We start from the raw sequence: 25,540 nt of genomic DNA on the forward strand, positions 1-25,540 counted from the left end.
CTTAGTGTAATTAAAGTCCTTTATCAATATAGAAACTGTTTTACATCCATGTTAAAACGGATGCTAAATAAGTCAAAGAGTGATGAAATAATATAAGCAGGATAATCCAGTTCAATACATAGAACTCATACAATATTCTAAGCTGCCGTATTCAAGCGTCTTTAGTCTATTTGAACACGTAAGAGGCAATATCGGATCACAGAGTACATTAAAAGATCGATTGGTCAGACGATAAATCGGGCGATGCCACCGGCCGAGTAGACAAAACACCGATTAATACTGCTGTTAAACTAACGGCGTGCTATTTGTTACACCGATATTACTGTGCTGTGGTGCATAGTGTTTACGGGGCTTTGTTATATGAATATAAGGAGAATACTGAACGGTGATGAGGATCCTTCCAGTAGATTACAAGTTTTTTTTATTATTTATTATTTGAAAAAAAAAAAAAAAACTCAGTATCATAGTCTGAATCATCCCTCGAAGTTTTCGTGACGATATCACTAACGCCCTTCTGTATATATTATGTTTAGTATAGGTAGTTATTTACAAGGAATATGTTTTAGGATACTCCAGCCAAAAATCTGTTACCTACTTTATAATGTACTTACAATACAGAGTACTTTTTCTTGTCTCACAAATCCTATCCTACTTAAAAAAAAAAAAACTATCCTCGTTGGGATTTAGATAGAACTGATAAAAAGATTCGAAAACACGATGGAATAAAGAGTTCTGTAGAAAATTCACTTTATACGGATTACATGGACGCGCACATCTTACTTGTTGCTTATATTCAGGTATTCTGTATGTTGGCACTCCTGGAGATACTACGTAGTACAATGAGGGTAAGAACTAGAAGCTCAAATGGTATAAGGTATAATATCTAAGTCTGTATAAGTACAGAGGATTAGAAAAGCTAAGGGGACGCCTTTGCCTAAGATAAAAGAGAAGAAGGTAACAGATGTATTATAATTTTAAAGGGGAAAGGTTTCCATTATTATTTAGGAATTAATTATTTTTATTTCGGATTAATTCTATACAATGAGACATGAAAAAATAACGGCCATAAAACTTGAGCTGAGAACCACCAATGTATATTGCTGGATATAATAATATACTGAATAAATTTATTTCTGGCAAATTGATTATAAAAAGGTATACAAAAATAAAAAAATGTAAACAATACTAAAAAATATATACAATGTACCAGCTATACATTCAGCAGCCGTGCATCCGCATAAACTTTCAGAATACACTAGACCAGATTAACCGTCGCCATTCAATTGACTAAGCTACAGCAATACTTTTGTATCCAGTTACAGAGGCTTCCGTTTATTGCGCGCAGTACTTGTTTTGTGCTGTGATATATATTGCACAGCAAGTACGCCGATCGTTCCGCTATCGGGACTTTTGTTTCGGTCCATAATGAAATACCTAACCAAACTACGAAGCGAAATGTTATAATTTATGTACCTGAAATACAGGTTTCAAAATTTATTCGCAGCAGCAGCATTATACGCACGTTTAGCCGTTGATACCGATTTAAGTTATGACTACTACTTACTGATTTAAGTATGTAGTCGTTACATAAACCATGTCAAGGGCCTTTGGCGGCTCAATAATAACCCTGACACTACGATTGCTGAGGTTGGTCATCCACCTCACGACCCAAGAAAATTAAAATATAATAGACTGTGATGTAGTATTATTTAAAGTGAGTGGTAGTTCTTTTAAGTAGTTACTATCAGGCGATACTAGATAGACCTGTAATTTAATTACCAAACTAGGGATCACAAAGTTCTTCTACTTCTTCTATCGTGTGAGTTGTGAAGTGGATGACTAATCTCATCAACCTTGGTGTCACGGTTATAATGGAGCCGCCGAAGGCCCCTCACGTGACTCAAATAACGACTACGTACTTACATTAGTAAGTAGTAATCGGGACCAACGGTTTAACGTGCCTTCCGAAGCACGGATCTTACTTCTGGACAATCAGGTTATCAACCTGTAATGTTTTAACCAAATTAGAGATCACAAAGCGATTTTTGTGATTTGTCCCCACCAGGATTCAAACTCGGGACCTCCGGATCGTGAGCACAACGCTCAAACTCTGGACCACGGAGGTCGTTAGGGATCACAAAGTGATTTTTTGTGACATGATCCCGCCCGAATGCAAAACCGGGACCTCCGAATCGTATACCCAACGCTCAACCTCTGGTCTGAGGCCGTTATCGATTCTATGTTATAAATTGTGATATTTTTACGTACGTGACTATGTTATAACAAAAACTTATTTAAAACCGATCGCCTAACGTAACAACACAGAAATGTCAATTTCTAAATTTGTTGCCAAATGAAAATGCGTATAGTTTTTCATACAAACATTTGCACGTGAAGTGAAAAATGACCTGCGGTTTGTTTTTACATAAAATTGGATATGCGAAAAATAATTTATTGGTTTCAAAACCGTCGCCTAAATTGAAGAGGTATTTGCACAACGAATAAAATTGCAGTACAAAGGCTGAAATGAGAAGTATGTGTGCGGTCACCAGCATTTACATGTGTAAACTTTAGTAGCATGTCACATTCGCTTCTTTGACCATTTGAACTGTAAGTCGCACTAAATGTTTAGCATGTAATACGATAGGGTTCTAAAGTAGGTACATACTATTTATTCATGACTGTACAATTGCTTATTTTTTTAATAGTTTTGGATTAGATTAAAAATTAGGTTGACAATAAATAAACTTTATCGACTAGAAATTGAAATAAGCACGCACTGTGAGGCCTTGACCGAGCTTTAGGAAGTCTGACAATTTATATCATGTACTTAATTTCTTTTGTCTAGGTGTTTATTGAATAAAATAGTTTTAATACTCCAACTAATATTCATTTAAAATTTACGAAATTAAGCTTCTTGTCTTCTGGATATATATTTATTTGGGGTTGTAGAAATAGTTTTTTTTTTTATAAAAGACAGTAGTAGAAGCTCGAAAGAAGCTATCAGATAAAAATATTTAATATTATCAGCCAGTGCCTTCAGGCCCTTTCTCTAAAAAATAACTTGTGGTACATTACAACCCCGTTGAAACTTTGTCCACTTTTAAAAACAATATACTTTTGTTTACAAAGTAAAATAAAAGCAGTTTAATACAGTATAATTAGAAAGCGATTAAGTAAATATCGTATTTCATAGAACTAAAAGAGTAGCGGCCTGGTATTAAGGTCATTTTGTCGTATTCCCGTTCATTTTCGTATTAAATAATAATTACGTCTCTCCTCTTTATTTATTGTGTGTTGAAAACATATAAATATATTTAAGATTTGTATTTTAAATATGGAAACACTTCGTTTCGTTCTTCCCTTCTCTCAATACAACACAAGACAAGACGCTGCTGTTTTATTTCATTAAATAAATTTCACCGTCCCGACACCCAAGGATTTCTTCATGGTCCTTCGAGCAACGTGAGCATAGTGTGCAGCTCATCTACAGGTGTTTGCGGCCAAAACGGTGCGACGGATCAGCACGATTTTTGCGTCAGAAGTTTACGTCGGGCAAGTTTGTGAGTCCATTCCAGTCGCCATTATTCCTGAGCAACGCGGTAAGATTGTACTTCATTCATTCACTCAATCATCGTTGCCGCGGCGGAAGGACACACCGACGTCGAAGTGTTCAAAACCGGAGAAAGCAATCTTCATCTGCGTGTAACCGAATTTACAAAGAAGAACTTCAATAGTGTTCGTTTATTTGTAACGATTTTATTTCGTCAAACTCGCCGAAGACAAAGGACAACGCAATACAAATAAAATTGCTATCTCACTCACTCATAGCATATTACGGAACATTAATATTGCTACAAAAAACGCGATGTTCGGAGTGAAGTGAGCGATTTTTAGCAATCAACGTTGTCGTTCAATACAATCGATCTCGATCCCAATCTTAACAGGAATTGTATTGCATCATCTTTTTACCACGTTTTCGTATACCGAGCGACCATATTTTTTTCAGCAAAAGTGAATTTAAACAATTCAGTACTTGTTTATATAATTAGTCAGCAAGATGGCAAGCGACAACGAGCTATTTAACAGGCGGAAATATGTGAAAGGCACGATGACGCGCCTACGCAACTCGCTAACGTCGGAATTCCTCGCGTCCGCATCCGAACAAATGTTACGCACGAAGCAAGAACATGCCCAGTCCATCTTCAAGGAGTATATAGACCTGACTGTTCAGGTCAACGACGACCATGATCCCACTCCTGTTGAAGAGGCCTACTTTGTGTGTATGGACTTACTGCGCACTACTTTGCAGTCAAGATTCGGGACGACGGCGGCGGCGGCAAAGCCAAGTGGCGGTTCTAATAACGTCACGTCCAAGTTAAAACTCCCTGATATCCAAATACCACCATTCGACGGCAAGTACCTAGAATACAAACCTTTCATCGAATTGTTTACGGCGCTTGTACATAACGATTCTAACATTGTTGACATTCAAAAGTTTGTGTATTTACGTGGTTTTCTAAAAGGAGAAGCCTTCGATCTTATTAATAATTTACCAATACAAGGCTCAAGTTACAGTGAAGCATTGACAATCCTGCGTGATCGATATGATAATAGTCACAAAATTGTATTTGAACATATATCCAAGTTATTGGATCTTGCCTCGATACCCAGGCCAAATGTAACCATGTTACGTAATTTAATTTCTGTTGCAAAACAGCATGTAGCAGCTCTAAAAAATTTAAATGAACCCGTTGACAAATGGGACAGCATACTTGTATGCATTCTATCTCGCAAACTCGACCCAGTCACTAATAGAGCTTACTGTTTGGATAGGAACTCATCTCAATCCCCAACTTTTACAGATTTCATAAAATATCTTGAAACAAGAGCTCTAGCTCTCGAAAACTCGAGCAACAATGATGTCATCGGCGCTAGGAAAGTACAAGCTACTGCTGCAGTAACAAATAATCATGTAGCTAAGTGCTATTACTGTGGTAAGTCAGATCACAAAATATTTTCATGCCCCAAGTTTTTGCTTGCATCGATTGCAGAACGTGTTGAATGTATAAAAGCTAAAAAGCTATGCAAAACCTGCTTAAACAGCCATACAGGGAAATGTCGCTTTCATTTTAAATGCACTCACTGCAAGCAAAATCACAACACGCTCTTGCATGATGGAAATGAAACATCATCATCTAGTACTGAGGGTGGGGTAACGTTGCTGTCAGGCTTAAATGACAACAACCAAGTTTTGTTACCTACTGCCAAAGTAAAAATATTAACTAAAAATGGGCAGGAATTGATAGTCAAGGCTTTATTAGACTCTGGCAGTCAGTCATCTTTCATTACAACTAAATTAGCTAATCTAATTGGGAGAAATCTACTAGCTACAAACACAGAGGTTTCTGGCATTGCTAAAACTGGAAAGAAAATACAAAGTTCCTTGCAAGTGGACATATTTTCATGTGCTTATCCCTATAAAGTTAATACTAACTGCCTAGTGGTGAACAAAATAACTACTAACTTGCCACAAAACAGTTTTGACCTGTCACTTATTAACATTCCAAAAAATTTATTACTAGCCGATGACACATTCAATAAAACAAGCGAGATAGACATTTTATTAGCTGCTGACATCTTTTTTCAGGCGTTGCTGCCCCAGCTTGAGGACCAGCACAATGAGCTCAGCGATCCCGCGACACCCCGACTCGTTCACACGCAGTTTGGTTATTTGGTTGCAGGAAAAGTCCCCGTACAGTCTCCCCATGAACTTCAGAGTACCCCTGTTTCTTTGTTTTGTCAAGAATGTAAAACAGACTTAAATTCTAATGTTATTCAGTTCTGGAAATCTGAGGCTGTACCAGAAATATATCCTGAGCACCCCACGTCTGAACAAAAATATTGTGAGGAATATTTTAATGAAACGGTTCAACTTGTTGACAATAAATTTGAAGTCTCAATGCCCTTAAAGATTCCAATTTACGATGTAAACAATACTTTAGGGAATTCTCTAGTTCTCGCTATGCGCAGATTTTTGAATTTAGAGAAAAGGCTCCATAAAGATGAAGCTTTGTTCAAAGAATATCAAAGTTTTATTCATGAATACATAGACCTTGGCCATGCCAGCTATGTCGATATTTCTAGTTACGATTTTAACAAAGATGCGGTATACTTTATGCCACATCACCCTGTCATACGTGAAAATGTAGTTAGTACTCGTTTACGTACAGTATTTGACGGATCTATGAAAACAACAAATAAAATTTCTCTGAATGATATTATGTTGAATGGCCCTGTGGTCCAAAACGAATTATTCGACACTCTATTGTTGTTCAGACTAAATAAATATTTTTTCGCTTGCGATATTAGGCGTATGTTTAGAAATGTTTTAATAGAAAAAAGTCAGAGGTCACTCCAAAATATATTATGGAGAGATGACCCCCATGAATCCATAAAATGTTTACAATTAAACACTATTACTTATGGCTTAAAAAACTCATCTTTTTTAGCAACAAGGTGCTTAAATGAGTTAGCTTATAGATTTAAAAATGAATATCCTTTGGCTGTCCCAGTAATTCTAAATGCAACATATGTTGATGACATACTGTATACTCATAATGATTTAAATGTAATAATAGAAACAAAAGGTCAACTTTCACAATTGTTATCCAAAGGTAGTTTCTTCTTGCATAAATGGTCAGCCAACGATTCCAGTATTTTACAGGATATTCCGAAGGAACAGAGGTATTCTGGAGAAATTAACATGCAAAAAGATGTTAAAACGTTAGGGTTGAATTTTGACGTCAATTCAGACACTTTTAAATTTTCCCCCCCGCCTAAGCAATCTGTCAAGACCAAAAGAGAAATCTTAAGTTTTATCAGTAAATTTTATGACCCTCTTGGACTGATTGGACCAATCTTTGTGCAAGCCAAACATATTATGCAAAAGCTATGGCTGTCCAAAACAGACTGGGATTCTATTCCTCCGCCAGAATTAAATAATAAATGGCAATCACTTTATAATGACTTAACTAACATGTCAAGTATTCATATTGAAAGGAATACAATGTGTAAAAGTGAACATCAAACATTTCAATTAATAGGATTTTCAGACGCATCCAATGTGGCATATGGTTGTGCAATTTATGTGAGAACTATTGACATGCAAGGTAAAGTTCAAATGTCACTATTATGCTCTAAGTCACGCATAAATCCCATTGCACCTAAACAGTTAACCATCCCACGTTTAGAATTAAACGCTGCGCTTTTACTTGCCAAGTTAGCTTCAAAAGTATACAATACTATTAGTCAGAAACAGATAGTAAATGAAGTTCACCTTTACACAGATTCACAAGTCGTATTGGCGTGGTTGAAGACCGATCCAATCAAATTAAAATCTTATATTGCGAATAGAACAAAATTAATTACTGAATGTACTAATAACTTTAATTGGTCCTATATACAGACAGATAAAAATCCTGCAGATTGCTTGAGCAGAGGAACAAGTCCCTGCGACTTACCAAATCACCACTTATGGTGGTCAGGGCCTAAGGAAATGTCAGATTGTAATTATAAATTTAAAAATTGTACTTACCAATTACCCGAGGACATTCCTGAAATTAAATGTTCACAGAACGAGGCGGTCTGTGCGGCGGTATCGCTGAGCTCAAATGGGTCGTCATTCCTTGATAATTTTATTCACAAATATTCTGATATTAACAGAATGAAACGTGTACTTGCATATGTCATTAGATTTTGTAATAATTCTAAACCTAACTCGGCCAAAATTAAAGAAAACTTTGTTTCCTTTGCTGAGACTAACAATGCATTATCCCTGCTTATAAAGCACGAACAGCTCAAGTATTTTTCTAAAGATTTAAATGCTTTGCAAAACGGTATGCAAGTACAAGCTTCTTTAAGAGGGCTTAACCCGTTTATAGATGCTCACGGTCTTCTCCGGGTAGGAGGTAGACTGCAACATTCTGGTTTGCCATATAACCAAATGCATCAAATTATATTACCTAGGCAATCTCTAATTACTTGTATGATAATTGAAAATGAACATAACAAGCTTTTGCACGCAAGTCAAAAATTAATTTTGTCTAGTTTAAACCAACGTTATTGGATTGTCAATGCTTTACGCTTAATTAAGAGTGTAATATTTAAATGTATTACAGAATAGACCAAAATGGAAAGATAACATGCCAAATGTAAAGATAGGCGATCTTGTCATTCTGAAAGAATTGGACACACCCCCCATGACGTGGCCAATGGCTAGAGTCACAAAGGTATTTCCAGGTAGTGTTGGAAAAATAAGAGCCATGGAAGTTAAAAAAGCAAATGGTAATTATCACAAAACTTCTATAACTAAAGTTTGCATATTGCCTTTAAATTAAATACCTAACAATTTAAGTAAGTTGTTATCAGGCTCAGTCTAACTACCTATTATTATTATTACCTGTGTATAAGGTTGTCCAGTTCTCGTAGGCCTAGATGCTTCTCTGGTAACCTAATTGTGCCTGAGAGGATGCCAAGAGACTTAGGCTAAGTTAATTAATAAGTTTAATTAAGTTGAATTGTAAAACTATTCATTTTCCTAACTAAATTATAGTTATGTCACTAAGACTGGTTACTTACCAATTTACGTTTGTAAAAGGAACAATTCCTAAGTTATATATAAGAGTAAATAATCGAATAATAACTATAAGAGCAAATAATTGATTTCACTATTACTAGCTGCCTATGTAACAAGTTCATAAACTTAAAATTTAATTTACTTTACTTAATTATAAATGTAAAAAATAAATACTAGATACTTACATAGGTACTTACCAGTAATACTTACCTCAGTGGTTGTATAACATAAAAGTTAAAAAGGTTAAGTGAAAAACAAAAAATAATTGTAGTTATGTTTATTGTAAAATTACAGTAACTTATATACTAGTAAACCATACTTACATAATTGTACTTACCTTCCAAACTTAAGCTAGATAAATTAAAAGTACTTATCTTCTAAACTTAACCTACTTAAGCTAAAACTATAAATAGATAATATTATAAATAATAAGTTGAATGTGTAATTGTAATAGATAGTTCTAACTATTCTTCATAGCACTGACAAATGCAAAAGTTATCGCACACATTTGAATCAGTTACCTATTAATTATATACTTACAGTCCATTATCGAAGCATTATCTTTTGCCTTGTTGGGAGTTATGTTGAAAACATATAAATATATTTAAGATTTGTATTTTAAATATGGAAACACTTTTGTAATTACATTCATTCGCGGAGCTTTCGTTCTTCCCTTCTCTCAATACAACACAAGACAAGACGCTGCTGTTTTATTTCATTAAATAAATTTCACCGTCCCGACACCCAAGGATTTCTTCAAGGGTTATGACCAGTTTCATCAACCCTGGTGTCAGGTTTATTATTGAGCCGCCATAGGCCACTGACATGGCTCATGTAGTAAGTAATAAAAAGGGACCAACGGCTTAACTTGATTTCCAAAGAACACATCAAGTTACTTTCGGACAATCAGGTGATCAACCTGTAAAGCCCTAACCAAACTATAGATCACGGTGTGTTTTTTTGTTACATCACCACCGGGATTCGAACTCGGGGCATCTGGATCGTGAGCCCAACGATCTACTATTGGACCAGGGGTGTCTTTAATAACTAACGATGTTAAAGGACCAAATAGCTGTACTTTAGTGTCAATTATAGTAAAGTGCAGGCCGGCATAAAACTTATCGAAACTTTTGAATCCAGAACTACTTCATTAAAATATTTATTAGTTCTAAATTTAAAAAGTTAGATACTAGTGTATTTTTGACAAATAAACAGTCATTGTACGTCGCAATTGTAACAACGGCCATCATAGCGTGCCGCTGAGCCAGCTTCAACTAAGCCATTGCATAGATTACATAGATAGATAGGGCTGAAAAACACCAAGTAACCGGTTCTAAAGCTGTCGTGAGCACGCGTGCCACACGCGTTAAGCTGTCATAATATATCTCTTTCAAGTAGAAACAGTTGATGCATAAAATTAATGGCCGCCAGCTCTTGTCTCCGCAAACAAAGTGGTTTATTATGGCCGGTACACTTCTAACTCAGCCTTCGTGGTCTAGTGGTTAGAGCGTTGAGCTCACGATCTGGAGATCCGGGTTCGATTCCCGATGGGGACGTCGTCGATATCGAAATCACTTTGTGAGAATGTCCCTTGTTTTTTAACGACATCAGGTGGTTCAACCTGATTGTCTGATAATGTATGTACATCGGACGATGATTCCGTACTTCGGAGAGCACGTCAAGCCGTTGGTCCCGGCTATTAGCCATAAAAACACCTCCACCAACCCGCAGTGGAACAGCGTGGTGAAGTATGCTACCCCCCCCCCCCCCCCCTGTTGATTTAGGGAAAGCCTGTGCCTGGGACGTATATAGGCTATTTATGTTATGTATACTTCTAACTATAAAATTAGTTTCCATTCAATTTTCTGCTTGGAAAGAAACAAAAATCGCTTGTCATGGTGCTTATTCTTTTGGATATGATGGAGAATTCGACTTGAGGATTAATGAGGTGTATTAACTATAACGGCCTGTGTCGTCCAGTGGTAAAGTATTGGGCTCACGATCCGGAAGTCCCGGGTTCGAGTCCCGGACATAACATAAAAAAATACTTTCCGATCCCTAATTTAGATAGGTTATTACAGACTGAACACCTGATTGTCCGAAAGTAAACATGATCCCTGCTTAGGAAGGCACGTTAAGCTGTTGATCCCGGGTACTACTTACTGCCATATCAGGGGTCTTTGGCGGCTGAATAATAACTCTGTCACCAGGGTTGTTGAGGTTGGTAATTCACCTCACAACTCACACGACAGAAGAAGATTAAGAATAACATTAATAACATATGAACCATCGTATATAACGCGTACAATCCTATAGATGGATAAAGATTTTGTAGCATTTGGATGACACTGACATCCTTCTCATACATTCTTCGTTTATAAAAACTGCCAAAAAGGCCGTTTTAGAAATGTGGCGACAGTTGCATTTAAAACCACGACAGGGGTCTTTGGCGGCTCAATATTAACGCTGACATCAGGGTTGTTAGGTAAACCATCGAGCTAGCATGTACAGAAGAATAACGTGACAGAAGAGCTACGAAAACATTCTGGTTGAACTGCAGCTATTTTACAAGATAATGGTGCTAATTCCTGTAAATACCATCTAATTTTATTTTAAGTTATATCTGTCCTTTTCTTATCCGCCGAAAGGGAAAGGGACGGGTAATCGACAAGCATAAAATTTATGGAACACACGTCAATTTTAAGCACAAATCTAAACCAACCGTCTAAAAATTTTACGTCAGTCAATAACCCGACACATTAATTTACTCATTCTTCCTAAAATTAAGAGCTGTGAATCATCCGTCCCTTTCCTTTTCGACGGATACGAAAATGACGGATATAACCTAAAATAAAATTAGGCGGTGTCTGCAGGAATCGGGGCCATTGACTACTTATCTGCTACATGTAACCAGTTCAGCACAATAATGGACCTTTTACCAAAAACCAGCAAGCAAATGACAAATCTCAATTCAGTTTATTGCTACGCCAATAGCTACGGCGTAGCATCGTTACGGCGTAACTCGTAGACGCGGCCGACCGTTAACCGTGCCGCCCCGTAAATAACGGTCCGGTACGATAAATGAATAATTAACGGAGGCTAAACGTTTTACGGTTGCACAGAGCTTTTGCAGTCTGAGGTTGCCTACGTGCGATTTCATGCAACTTTCTAATGCATAGTTTCTTTGAGTTTTAAGAAATTACTACCACATTCATTGTACGTAAAAATACATAACATAAAATCGTTAAAAAAATCGCTTTAAGCGATATGACCGCCATTTGCCATGTACTACCATGGATAAAAATGTCTAATCGGCGGCCTTTTTGCAAAATTTCAACTTTCTTTCGGGTTCATTGGTAAATGCCTATGAAAACTTAGCTTAATTACTAACGGAAAATCATAAAGTCATAAATACATTGTCATGCCTATTAACATTTAACCCTGATGGCACAAACAGAGCCATCAATGAGATGATCTAAAGTCACTTCTGATATTCTTGGAGATGGATACCATGGATACACGAATAACACACGGATAACTAAATATAAAATCCATTGTTTTTGGATCTAAGATATAAATTTCATAAATGTCGAAACATCTCCACAATTTTGAGTAAGTATTAGGGATAACAAATGAATGTCGTTTTCAATGAGCATTTTTTTGTCTTAATATGAATGTTCCGAATTCAAATTTAAAATGTAATAAATGGAAAAGTTTTGATTTATCTATAGATTATTTATAGTTATAGTAATGGTATTCCATATGAGTAGCTTGATAATAAAACGTGTTTAACACGGCTAATTCAGTAGTTCCAGGGCGTTATCGAACACCCACAGCTGACTGCGTTCACGGGAAGTCGACCCAAATTGTTCCCAGGAAAATGAGGAGAACCGCCACATACAGGCTCAAAGTACAGTCATGAGCAATATCATGTACCCACTTTAGAACCCTGTCGCACTATAATATTTGACATTTAATGAGACTTACGGTTTAATTTGTCAAAAAAGTTAATGTGACATGGTATCAAAGTGTATACATATTAGTACTCGTGACCGTACATATCAAATCTATCCACTATTATTATTAGATATACGTACATACATACATAAATACACGAATATTTTCCACAGGGGTAAGCAGAGAATATGGAATTCCATTTGCTTCGATCCTGACATTTCATTTCTCTTGCTTCCTCCACATTCATCAATCGTTTCATACACACCGGTTCGGAGTAGATCGTACTGAACCTTTTCTAAGAACATCTCTAAGTTGATCAATGTATCTACGTTCTTTTCGGTGTTCCTCTGCCAGCCCTACCATCAACCTTCGCTTTGTATAGAACGAAGGAAACGTTTATTATTTATATACTGCTTTCTAACTCTCTCTCTCTCTCTCTCTCTATTTAAGAGCTGCGCTCTTGTCGGTGGAGTAATAGCCATTCCTCTCTTCTTCCTGCCAAATCCAACACAGCACTAACTAACTGCTAACTGCAACTAACTGCAGCTTTCTAACTGTAATTTTCCCAAACATAACACGGACATTCTTCAAGAGCCACTAGCTCCGAGACCTCTTACCCAATTCGTAACCAGCTGGGTAATTAATTTGTTTGCTTTGCAATGATCCGGAGCCGCCGTTAGTCAATTTGTTCCGGCTAATCTATGACGGGGAAGGTTCCCCGACTATTAATCTACGTTAGTTTTGATCGCGGATTACGACCCGATTATTTATATTGATTAAGTGACTCAATTCCTTTTTTAATTACTAGATTAGTTTTTTTCTCTTTAGTCTTGCGGTGTGTAAAGTAAAAGGTGTGTAATGTAAAGTAAGAAATTGATGTAAGTAACGCTTTATGAATCAGATATAGCTGGCTCTATTTAGTTTAAGTATATGCAAGTATATCTCAGGTACAACATAAACTATGTATATAAAGTTAATTAATAAAAATCATATATTTCCTCTCCAAACATAAATGTTGACATTTTCAGTTCCTTGACATTCTTCTTGTCCGCCATAACACCCAAAAAAACCTTCAACAAGTGTGATACTAATTGTATTGTAATGGTTTCTTTTGCATTGCATTGGTTAAGTGAAATAAATTTTCATCCTTCCACAAAGCGCTCAGAATTATATTTGTTAACACATTACAGTAAGGTAAAAAATACCCCGTATCTCTTTCGTTCTGTTAAGTTTTTTGATATGGCAGAGTCCAGTTTCACAATTCGTGTCGCGTCCGTAGTCTCAGATTTATTCAGCAAAAGCTTTTGTTTCATTTGATGAGATTTGCGACTTACTTTTTGTTGACGCTGAAAGAAGGACGAGGAGGCTTGTATCTTTATCCGTGATGTTTGTTCAACAAAATCCAAAAGTACGAGGTGTGTCTTTGAATCAAAAACCGAAATCGTCCCTAGAAAATGTAAAGTGAAACTCTTTATTATTTTTAATTTTAACCTTTAATTTTGTTTTGCTGACGTTACGATGACGACGTGACGTTTGTTTTGTGACAAGTACGCGAATATCGGCATAAGACAAGAGGGAAACCACTGCTGTATTTTTCCCTAAAAAGTAGCATGGAGAATGCTACACTGCTACGCTACAGCGTGGCTCTTAAATGAGTGATGATGAAAATTAACAGACTCCGTAGTCTAGTGGTTAGAGCGTTAGGCTCACGATCGGGAGGTCCGGGTTCGATTCCCGATGGGGACAATGTGAAAAATCACTTTGTGAGACTGTCCTTTGTTTTCTTGAATCACCTGATTGTCTGAAAAATTGAGGGAACGTTAAGCCGTTGGTCCCGGCTATTAGCCGTTAAAATACCTTCAATAACTCGCAGTGGAGCAGCGTGGTGGAGTATGCTTCGTACCCCCTCCGGTTGACTGAGGGGAGGCCTGTGCCTAGCAGTGGGACAAATATAGGCTGCATGCCAACAAATTGAAAATTTCTAAAGCAAAACCAATTCGTACCAAGCAACATACAGGACACGGGTGGAAGGAAAGGGTGGGAGGGGTCGGCGTGTCGTTTCGGTCGAGGGCGCTTTGCTTTTCTTTATGATTTTTTAAATAAAAATTCGTAAATATAATACTTATTATAGAACTAAGTCTCATCATCTCCCTAGCATTACGTAACGAATACTGGGAGGGATGATTCAGCTCATTATTCTGAGTTAAAATCAAGTGTACTTTTCTATTGAAAAAGTATATGATTGAAAATAATTTAAATAAACTAAAACAAACAATAATTTCGTGACGAAAAATTCCACTTAATATCAACTCAGAATCATGAACTGCATTATCCCTCAAAGTTTTCGTTAAGATGTCACTAGTATATTATGAATGTGAAGCAAACAAGAGGAACTATGTGATGATTGAAGCAAATGGGAATCCATAGTCTCCACTTGCCCCGGAGGGAAATAGGCGTGAGTTGATTACACGTCGCATAGGTATATTATAGATATTATGAATTCCACAGCTTATAAAGCGCATATCACTAAATTTAATTATAACAATAATTACAAATATTTCGATTCGGTTGTCGGGTAATAACACGCAATGTTGTTTGAATGTACAAAATGTTTGTGCCAATTTGCCGTCATCCAATTACTACATTACATATTGGTAATACCAACTTGATTTTGCGAACGTCAATTAGTTGTACGACTGAAATGGAAATGTTGCGCTATCGCAGCTAATAAATACACATTTTTGAAAAAAAAAAATCGATCTGTTCTAGTCGACTATATGTACGATCACGGGTACTTATGTAAACACATTGATACCATATCACATTACTTAACTGTTTTGACAAATTAAACTGTAAGTCTTATTAATGGTGGTGAAAGAAAATATTGTGAGGAAACTCGCAGGTTTTCCTTTTGCGAGTTGAAAGGTTAGACAGGCAGACGCTTCTGTAAAAAACCGGACCTGTCAAATATTCAGGTTAGGTTAGCGGGCCGGGTGAGAAATGGAATAACGCTAGAGAGATAGTAGCCCCGATTCCTGCAAACACCTAATTTTATTTTAAGTTATACCAGTATGTTTCTTATCCACCAAAAAGGAAAGGGACGGATGAGTGACAACTGTTGTTGTTAATTTTAAAATGAATAAATAAATCGAACGAATAAAATAGACGTCTCGCTGGTATGCAACCCGTTTGACGTGTGCTTTCAACTAAATTTTCTATAGAATCAGCACCAATGGTGAATAGTTAAGTCGTGAAAAAGTAACAAAACTGATTTTCAGTTCCCAAAAGCCTTTGTGCATTAGCGTGTTACCCCCTTTTATTACAATAAATTGTATTGTATAGGTAAATAAAAGGTTTCACTAATGCACTAAGTACTAATTCATGAAAGGGAACCTAGTGAATGGATAAATGAAGTATCAAAATGGGCATCGGTTGCTACCACGGTATTGGATTTGTATTCGAGTTAATTCAGTTAGTTCTGAATGAAATGAAATCAACGGTGAGTGGTGACGTGAGCTTTTCAATTATAGGATTTTAATGCATGCTTTCATACCTCTTTATTGCATTTATTAGCGTAGTAGATATTGTCTAGTCGAGATCTGAGTTCCGGCATTCGAAAGATTAATAGAGAGATATTCGTAAACGCTAAATCGTATAGCTTCAAAAGAAACTATTTGGAGCATGATGCAAAGCGAGTTGAACTCAAGCAAAATTGATGTTCTATTATTAAATACAACAAAAGCAAGGATATAATGAATACCATCTGAGGAAATTATACAATAAGTCACGTAAAGACGTAATACAATACTGAGTTTTAAGCAAGCTTTATTTTGTCGGTGTAGTAGTAGTCAATAATAGTATCTTTCGTCTTTCTTCGTAAGGAAGTAAAGAAAAGTACGTACATAGGTACATCCATCACAAGGCGAACTAAGTACCTACACCTCACAGAGCTTCCTGTTAAGACCAACGTGATAGTTTGTGAGCTGTATCGCCGCATGGACTAAAATAATTACATAGATACATAAATTCACACCTATTTCCCGACGGGGTAAGAAGAGGCTATGAAATACCATTTGCCTCGATCCGGAAAAGCTAATTAAATAGACGGGAACGCAAACAGCTTATTTTATGGACAAAAATGTAAGTATAGAATAGAATAGAAATTGTTTATTATATGCCACACACAAAAAACAAGACAACACCATAATTTAAAATTTTCACAAAACAGATGTTGGTCGAAATGATCCTAAGGTGGTTGTGGACGTCCTGATTAAAGGGCCTCACTCAGCACATATCGCGGCGTGAACCACGACGCTGGTATTATGTGGACCCCGCTGGTTGAGGCACGGACGTCGTGTTCCATAAATATGCGTTAATGGTGTACATAGAATGTAGGTGTACATAAACAATATTATATCGATCACGGCATCCCAGTTAGTTTTTCCTATCTATGAATTAAGATTTTAATAAAAAATACATCACACATGCATTCATTGCAACGCTGTTGATTATACAAATAAAACTTTATAAAAAAAAAGAAAAGAAAGGAAAACATGAAACAATAGGACTAGGGCCCTGTGCTGGGAGGTTTTCTGGCCACGTCTTTCCCTCAGCGTTACAGATTCCGATGTGGTAGTAGTTTTACAGCTAGTTACATAATATGTAATTTAATTTTTTGACGTTCAAAAAGCGCCAACTTTGTAAGCCAATTTTGAAAAGTAAATATTTTTGATTTCTTTTTTGAACTAAAATAAAATCACACTTTATCAGCTTTAGCCTTTCGACTTCATCACCTTTCTGCCTTTGTCCAGTTTATCTCACTCTAAATGGGGTCAACATAATGTGTATTCCTCTTCCATTCAAATCTGTCAGTCGTCATCCCAGTACTCACGCCTTTCACACACATATCCTTCTTCACACAATCCATCCCTACCCCTTAGGAGTAAATTTTGAGTATATATATGTAGGAATGGTAGGCTGAATGAAACGTAACGCAAAGGTGTGTGAAAGAGAGAGCAACGAGTGAGTGTGAGAGAAGAGAGGATTGCGGAATGACAGGTAAATGGCGGACGGTTGTTTTTAAAGAGGAAAACCTAGAAGACTATAAAACGTTTTTAAATAAACAAAGTAAAGAAACAATAATCGTTTCCTTCATGCCCTATTCGACATATATGGATCTATATCCATCCACATTCATACTCATAATTTTCCTCGTTGTTCCCTCTCGGCTTAAGTAGCGAATAAACACCGACTTCGAGATACATAGTAACACACCAATAGTGTAAAAGCATCGCATGTAACAGCACCGTACGAAGGCTAATTGACAGATGGAGTGAAAAGGCACTCCGCCGCATTGTGGCTACCTACCGTTATTCGCGTAATGAGTGTACCGGTTCATTTACGTAACAAGTATTTTCAATTGAGTGGCTCGGGAAGCTTTTCTTTCAATCGACAGAAGGAGTGATTGATCAATCGCGCTTATTCATTTATTTATACCCACTTGCAAAGTCTGTGAGCAAAGGTGGTGAAAGAAAATGATGCTCGAGTTATAGTTATTTTCATATCGATATTATTATTAGAGTAAAAGCCATGGTATCCCAGTTGGAAGAACGCTTAACTCTTATTATGAGGTCGCAGGTTTGAATCCCAGAACTAGCCTAAACCAATGATTTTAAAATTGAGCTGCAGCTGAAAATCAGCGCCATAATCTAGCTACATCTAGGGTATGGCTTTTGCTGAGCTACAACCGTTTCGGCTTTATTATTATTTATAATTCAATTATTAATTACTACCACTAAATAATAAATAAATAATATGTATTCTTTGCCGAGTAAATATTTTTCTTTCTTTCTTGTTTTCAAATTCATGTCTGGATTATAAGTGATTATCACCTGGTCAGTTTTTTATAGGCCAAGTACCAATCAAATAAACTTTATTACACAGACTTTTAACAAACAGATACTACAAATAAAAATATATTATATCAAAGACATAGTATTATTGCTAGCAATAATGTCGAAAATAGAATTGCTCGTTACATTCGGCGTCATATACCGAGTGCCGGAGGGCTCGCTTTATTTTCAATTCCGACAACAATACGGTGTTTTTCTCGCAAACTACCCACTTAAATATAATGCAAGCGATACCGCGCGACGTGAACGATAGACTATATTTTTGTCTTTTGATAGGGTGTCAAGTGATAAGAGGAAGGAGATCTATGTATTTTAGTAATGGCTTTACCAATATATTTTAGAATCAGGTTTTAACGAGAAGTTGAATACTAGATTTGGAGGCAGAAAGATAAGTTAGTTAAAGAAAATGGAATTCAATAGCATCTCCTTACCCCGGTGGGAAAAATGCGTGAGTTAATGTATGTATGTGTGTATAACTCGCTTCTCATTCCGTATCAATTTTAGATATAATACCTGAGTATACATATTTGGTTATAGGCTCTATCGTGACAACCAAAAACAACTTGCTTGGGTTATACATAGTTTTAAGCTTACGCGGTTATTATCATAATTAAAGCACATAATAACGGGTTCTTACCGCATTTAAATGGGGATATGAGACTCCCGATATTCAAAATTATTTGCTTGGGTTAGTTTTTAAACATGAATTATGATACAATTTATCATAAAAAGTAAAAATGACGATTATTTCATGAATTCATTCAAGATGCCTTGACAATCTTCAGTGCTTTTGAGCGAAACATGAATTGTATGTTTTTAAACAGAAAACACTTATTGAAAACATTAGGTATATGTTTTTACAAATAACACGTTTTTGGGGTAAAATACTTACTAAGGTATATTATTAACTAAATTTGTCAAGGCTAGTTCAACTATCCTATTGTATTTTCTGCTAGCAAACGTCAGGGACAGAATATAAGAACATCCAAACGTTTCACCTTACGCGCAAGATTCCATCCCCATTTCAATTGCACCAAAAACAACACAGGCCCCTCAAGGAAGTATTTTATTTAGAAATATTGTTTCGGGACACATCTAAACTGCAGACATAGAAAGACACAGAGAGACACATGCATTGGCACAGGTATTGAGTTAAGGGGAAAGAGCAATTTGGATTCCCCTTCCTACTCTAAAGAGACGCTGCCATGTCTTATCATTCTTTTGAACGGTGAAAAATGAAACGGCGTTATTGTCATGTAAAAATTTGGAGGGTTAGATAAATGATAAGCGTTTAATTTAAATGCATGAAAGAATTGATATGAATATTTTAAAAGGGCATCGTTGATAGCTGCTTTCATTAAGCTGACAAGCTGGCGGCTCTATGTTTTATGAAAACACACAGTAATGGATTTTAAACATGCAAACGATGATCAAAAAGTCATGTAAGTTATTACAAAGCATTGTAGCCAAAGAGAGGATGACAAAGTGTTTTAATGGCTGTGAGGACTTTATGTACCGCCGAATAAGTACATACAAGTAACCATACTCATACACACAACACACACACACGTACATACGGGTGTTAGTGACACCCAGTTAAGTTGATATCAAGTGGATTTTCCTGTTGGAAAATTCATAAAAAAAATTATGATGTTTTTATAGCGACGGAAAATTCTACTTGATACCAATTTAGAATCATGGTCTGAATCATCCGTCAAAGTTTTCGTTACGATGTTACTTACACTAACTCAAATTGAATTCCTTAAACTGATAGGTAACGTAAATATACAAGCAAATCGCGAAGAAAATCTTCAAAATAGGTCATTTTAACAGATATCATCCTCCTTTATTAAATTCAATTAAAGTTCGAATTTCCAATACAAAGCGTTGAAACCGCTTTCACCGGATCGATTTTCGACTTCGCAAAATGCCTATGCCGGATTATTGTGAAGCCGCAAAAATGTTTAATTAAGTTAATTTTGCGCCCCCTCGGCAGGCGCCTGTAGATTGCTAAGGAGCGGGAAATTTCATCTTAAGCGTCGGATGTATCATTATAAAGCTCGGAGCACGTGGGACCGTGAGAGCATAGTTGAGCGCACCGTGTAATACAGGATTAAGGGTGGATTCACACTAGAAAGCCAATAAGGCCTGTGTCTGTAGTTTCGTAAGCGAAATCGCGGAGTTAGAAAACAAGGTAGTCAACGATTTCCCTCAATCAGCGCTTATCGCTATCGACCCGCTAGGGTTGATTAATTCTTTCAAATATTTTTCCTCTCAGACGACGCACTGAGTCGAGGTTCGCGCCCAACTGAGCACCTTCAGGTCTGTTGTCTTTAACGTTGTACCGGGTGAGAGCCTTCAGCGCTCCCCATTTGTCCGGCCAAGTAGTCAATGCCATCTGTGGCAAATCTACATAAGTCACGTTACAAAAAAAAAATATCTATAGATACTAAAAGAAGCCGTTAATGATATTAACGAAAAACTATGTTGTAGTTCAACAGAAAGATTATAATAATTACTAGAGACACAACAATCAATAATAAAATCAAAAATTAATTGGTAAACTACCGGTACCTCAACGGCATGACAAGAGCTCCTTTATAAAATTTCAAACTCTAAAATACCGGTAAACAAAACTTCAAAGTACCGGTGTAGTGTGGGGCCACCCTTACCTGCATTGTCGGGGCGCACGGCGCGGCGTTCTCATATTTCTTACATCATTAAAGCGTATACACCCGAGGTCTTGCGGAAGCTAGTGTTCCCAGTACCGTATTATTACCGGAACATCTCTTTTTAAGAGTTTAAAACTGATGCTAGTGCCGGTTTGCTGAATCCCGATTTTCAGTAATGAGATGGGATATGTTACTCGTTGCGTGTTGGCTAATTCATCTCAAAAACCGATGTTAATCCGGTTAACTGCGGGGCGTGCGGAGTATAGCGTACATGGCTGTGAAATTTTATGCGGTGTTGTCTCATATTACAAGTAATTGATTGTTGTATTCAATACTCCTACGAGTATATTGAAAGCTTTATTTTGAATTGTATTATCATCTAACACTTTTTTATATACATTATCATTATATACGGCGATACGGCTCACTGCCTATCACGATGGTCTAACAGAAAACTTTGTGAGGCCCACGTATTTAGTTTATCTTACGATAGGCTGCCCCATTGGGATGTCGTCTGCTTATATGTTATAGAAACAAGAGTTTTTTGGTCTAGTGGTTAGAGCTTTAGGGTCACAATCTGGAGGTCCGGGTTCGATTCCCGATGGGGATATTATCGAAATCATTTTGTGAGACTGTCCTTTGTTTGGTAAGGACTTTCAGGCTTGAATCACCTGATTGTCTGAAAAAGTAAGATGATTCCGTGCTTCGGAGGGCACGTCAAGCCGTTGGTTCCGGCTATTAGCCGTAAAAACACCTCCACCAACCCGCAGTGGAGCAGCGTGGTGGAGGATGCTCCTCACCCCTTCCGGTTGATTGAGGGGAGGCCTGTTGCCAGCAGCGGGACGCATAAAAGACAATATATATATATACATTATACAGGGTGTTAGTGACATCGTAATTTTTTGACACGAAATTCCACTTGATATCAATTCAGAATCATGGTCTGAACCATCCCCCTCAGTATTTGTTACGGTGTGACTAACACCCATACCTACTTATATGGCTACCGTATGTACTTGTACGGGGTGTGTCATCGTAACGAATACTGAGAGGGATGATTCATCTGATTATTCTGAGTTAAAATCAAGTGGAATTTTCCATCGCAAAAGTATAGAATTGAAAATAATTTTAAAAAAAACTAAAAAAAAATCATGAATTTTGCGACGGAATATTCCACTTGATTTTAACTCAGAATCATGGTCTGAAACAACCCCCTCAGTATTCGTTACGATGTTACTAACACCCAGTATATAGTATAGTAATAGTAGTAGTAGTGTAGTAGTATACATAAATGTAGTAGTGTAGTGTAGTAGTAGTGTAGTGTAGTATATATAATATAATAATATATAGTTCCCAAACTCTAGGTTCAGCTCTATAATCTTGTTCCACAATTACGTGCACCTCTAGTGCGGGTCGTGGAGTGTCCTCTACCGGGACAGATTGTAGACTGCTTCAGCGTAATGAGAACAAAATGAGACGGTGTTCGTTGACGGGACTTGCTTTTTTCATGTTCATAATGATGAGCGTGCGGCTTAATTCAGTACCGGTAAAGTGATATGGTTGAAGTGTGTATTAAAATATGCTTTTATTTATTAATTTGTAGTCTATATGCGTTTATGCAGTTGGGTCGACCATTATAGATGGTGATACGGCTCGCCACCTATCAAGTTGATCTAACAGAAAGCTTGGTGAGGTGTGGGTACTTAGTTTATCTTGCAATGGATGTGCCTTGAGATATAGTCGTGAGCTCATGGGAATGGCAATAGGTTGTCTTGATGGCAATTTTTATAAGAGATTTTCTTCAAGGGTGTCTGCAAGTTTGTGACCTGATAATAATGGGTTATAGAGTCCGAAAATCATTATCAAGTTAAAAACCCCGAAATTCTTTAAAAACTAATAATAGTCAAATATAAAATCAAAACACAAAACTCTCCTGTTTGTTACGCGGTAGTCGGCTAAAGTACCTTTTTCATGCATCGGGAAGAGTATTTTATCTTTTTAAATTATAAAAAGTTGAAAAACAAATAAAAGCATTATTAAATGCACCTGTTGCGTGCCTTGAATTATTTTTTCCGAAAAAATAATTAAACAATTTTGATATTTTTCATCAAAAAATAAAACCTAGCGTTATTTACGAGAATATTCGTTTACCAAATTCTTGTTCTTGTTCAGTCTAAAAACTCTTTTTCTGAAAATTTATATTATATTTCGGTGTATTCGGTTTCAATAGTGTTAAGTATAAAAATATCAAACAGTCAAAATTACAAAGGAAATATTTCAAATATTGTATGGCATTATTCAGAGCCACAATTTTTTAGGAGATCATGAGCAGTCACTCTTGATATAGGTACCCTAAGATTTGTAGAATATCACGTTCGATAGAGAGTGATACCGGGTGTTTCCCGTTTATCCGATTGGTCGACTGGTCAATCGGCCCCATGGTATAGTGATTCTAATCTTTTTCTCTTTTGACCAATGGGTGCTATATTAGTATGGCGAACGAGTAAAAATGTCCCACAACGAATTGACTGATTGAACAATCGATAGAACGGGAAATACCATTTCCTATTTGTTAGATTAATATGACGAACGAGAAAAAGGGCTTAAATCAGGCTAACGGGAAACTCCCTTCCTTAGAAAGGTGAAAAATTGGTTCCTCGTATACATATCTGTAATTCCCAACAACCCATTTAAGTAATCAACAAACATGTAACATACTTCAGAAATACCTCAAAGGAATGGAAAATCACGGATTCCATTCCTTCCACTACAATATTTTCATAAATAATGTATGTAATTACACCTATCGGCGTAGTGAGCTCCCTTGGGCAGCGAGCAGTAAACTGCGCGAACGAATTACAGTAATTATGTTTCTAGGGCCCCGGGGGATAATTTGTGGGCTCCGAACCCCAGCGAAATGTAACACCGACGTGTTGAATTCGAGGGGCCCCCGCTGAATTTGAGGCCCCCGGGACGAGGGTGACAATCTGATCCGCGCTGTGGTCTAGCACTCGGACAAGATTGTTTCTGATACTCAATGTAATTGAAAAAGGTGATTGATTGGCATAATGCCGTGAGCTGCAAATTGAGTTTGACATTTTTCGTTACAAATTTATATTGCTTGCGAAAATGGGAACTGGTTGACACCTGTTTCGGATCATGATGTCTGATTTTAGAAAAAAATATGATCCACATTTTTCTAACGTGGCTTATGTAATTTTAATCATAAAGGTTTTTCCAAATGTTAAATCCCCGCATTGCCTGACTGATGATTATTTATTTTATATTTTATAGCCTAAAATCCACTCATTGCTTTCACTATCAACAGTTTTCGGCACCAAACTTCCGGGACGAACAGACTGGCACCAAATGGCGAGCACAACGTCGAGCGCACATTGCGGTCCCAATCTCCCAACCGTTTCACCGAGGCTCACCGAGACGTAAGGCTATTACTTTACTACACTATAATTCTCAGAGTAACTACTTTGTAGGCAGAAAAGGTCGTAACGACCCACACAAACTCATAAATCACAGGCAAATATACGACGTTCGCGTTACAACGACCACTTGTCGGAGTGTCACTTCTGTTTATATTTAATCTATGCTCGTATCTTGATTATGTTTACACATGTTGTTAAAGTAATTAGGTACTAACTCTTTATGTTTTATTAAGGTAGATTCAGTTTTGTATGGAGACTATGTTTGTTTGGCACCGGTTATGTTTGGGGGTTTTAATCTGTAAGGGTCGTTGAGATTTTTATAGCGAAAGATAATTGGAAAGGGGTTGGTTACGAAAATATTCATACGAAAATGATTTAATAATATAATGCTATTGTGGTTTTTTTTTTAATTAAGCTGAGCGGAGAGATGTGTCAAAAACGCAATTCTATTGGTAGTTTAAAAAACATCTCCTCTCCGCTCGTCTCGTCCCCGCTTTGGTGGAGTCCCAGCCTTACGGTTATTAAATGGATTCTACGTTATGGATAAAATGTAACATTTTAGATTCAGCTTACTTATTAATATCTAGAGGTATCGCCTGTGGCATGCACCTGGAACAAACAAAAGTAATAGATTAGTTTTAGCAAATTACAGGTACATTAATAAAACTTATCACCAAATTACAAAAGAGGTACTTACAAAAAAAAATCAATATCAATAATGATTTTATTTATCAGAAATAATATATAAAAGAAATAAGGTATATGATTGAGGTGCAGTCATGACCAATATCATGTACCCACTTTAGAACCCTGTCGCACTATCATATTTGACATTTTATGAGACTTACGGTTTAATTTGTCAAAAAACTTAATGTGACATGGTTACAAAGCGTGATGATGATGATGATCTCTCTGACCGAT

At 36.8% G+C, this 25,540-nt stretch overlaps 2 protein-coding genes across 8 annotated transcripts in view; one reads left to right on the forward strand and one right to left on the reverse strand.

Annotated features, from left to right (window-relative positions):
• Positions 1–25,540, reverse strand: part of LOC126368411 (CUGBP Elav-like family member 1) — a 506,900-nt gene that overhangs the window by 229,740 nt on the left and 251,620 nt on the right. For 3 of the 5 annotated variants that reach the window (XM_050012394.1, XM_050012393.1, XM_050012388.1), the window contains one exon: positions 25,193–25,228. The exons of the other annotated variants lie outside the window; for them this stretch is intronic. In XM_050012394.1, coding sequence (XP_049868351.1) covers positions 25,193–25,228 — 36 coding nt within the window. The remainder of the gene's footprint in view (positions 1–25,192; positions 25,229–25,540) is intronic. 5 annotated transcript variants of the gene reach the window in all.
• Positions 4,068–9,338, forward strand: LOC126368368 (uncharacterized). 3 transcript variants are annotated; one of them, XM_050012301.1, is made up of 2 exons: positions 4,068–4,997; positions 5,651–9,338. In XM_050012301.1, the coding sequence occupies exons 1-2, from the start codon at positions 4,112–4,114 to the stop codon at positions 5,668–5,670; spliced, it is 906 nt and encodes a 301-aa protein (XP_049868258.1). In that variant the 5' UTR covers positions 4,068–4,111; the 3' UTR covers positions 5,671–9,338. The 3 variants fall into 3 exon arrangements, with proteins under 3 accessions (XP_049868258.1, XP_049868257.1, XP_049868256.1); XM_050012300.1 differs by having other exon boundaries at positions 4,069–4,997; XM_050012299.1 differs by having other exon boundaries at positions 4,069–4,415; positions 4,866–9,338.

Source organism: Pectinophora gossypiella, chromosome 7 (genome assembly GCF_024362695.1).
Source record: "Pectinophora gossypiella chromosome 7, ilPecGoss1.1, whole genome shotgun sequence".
Taxonomy (NCBI): Eukaryota; Metazoa; Arthropoda; class Insecta; order Lepidoptera; family Gelechiidae; genus Pectinophora; species Pectinophora gossypiella.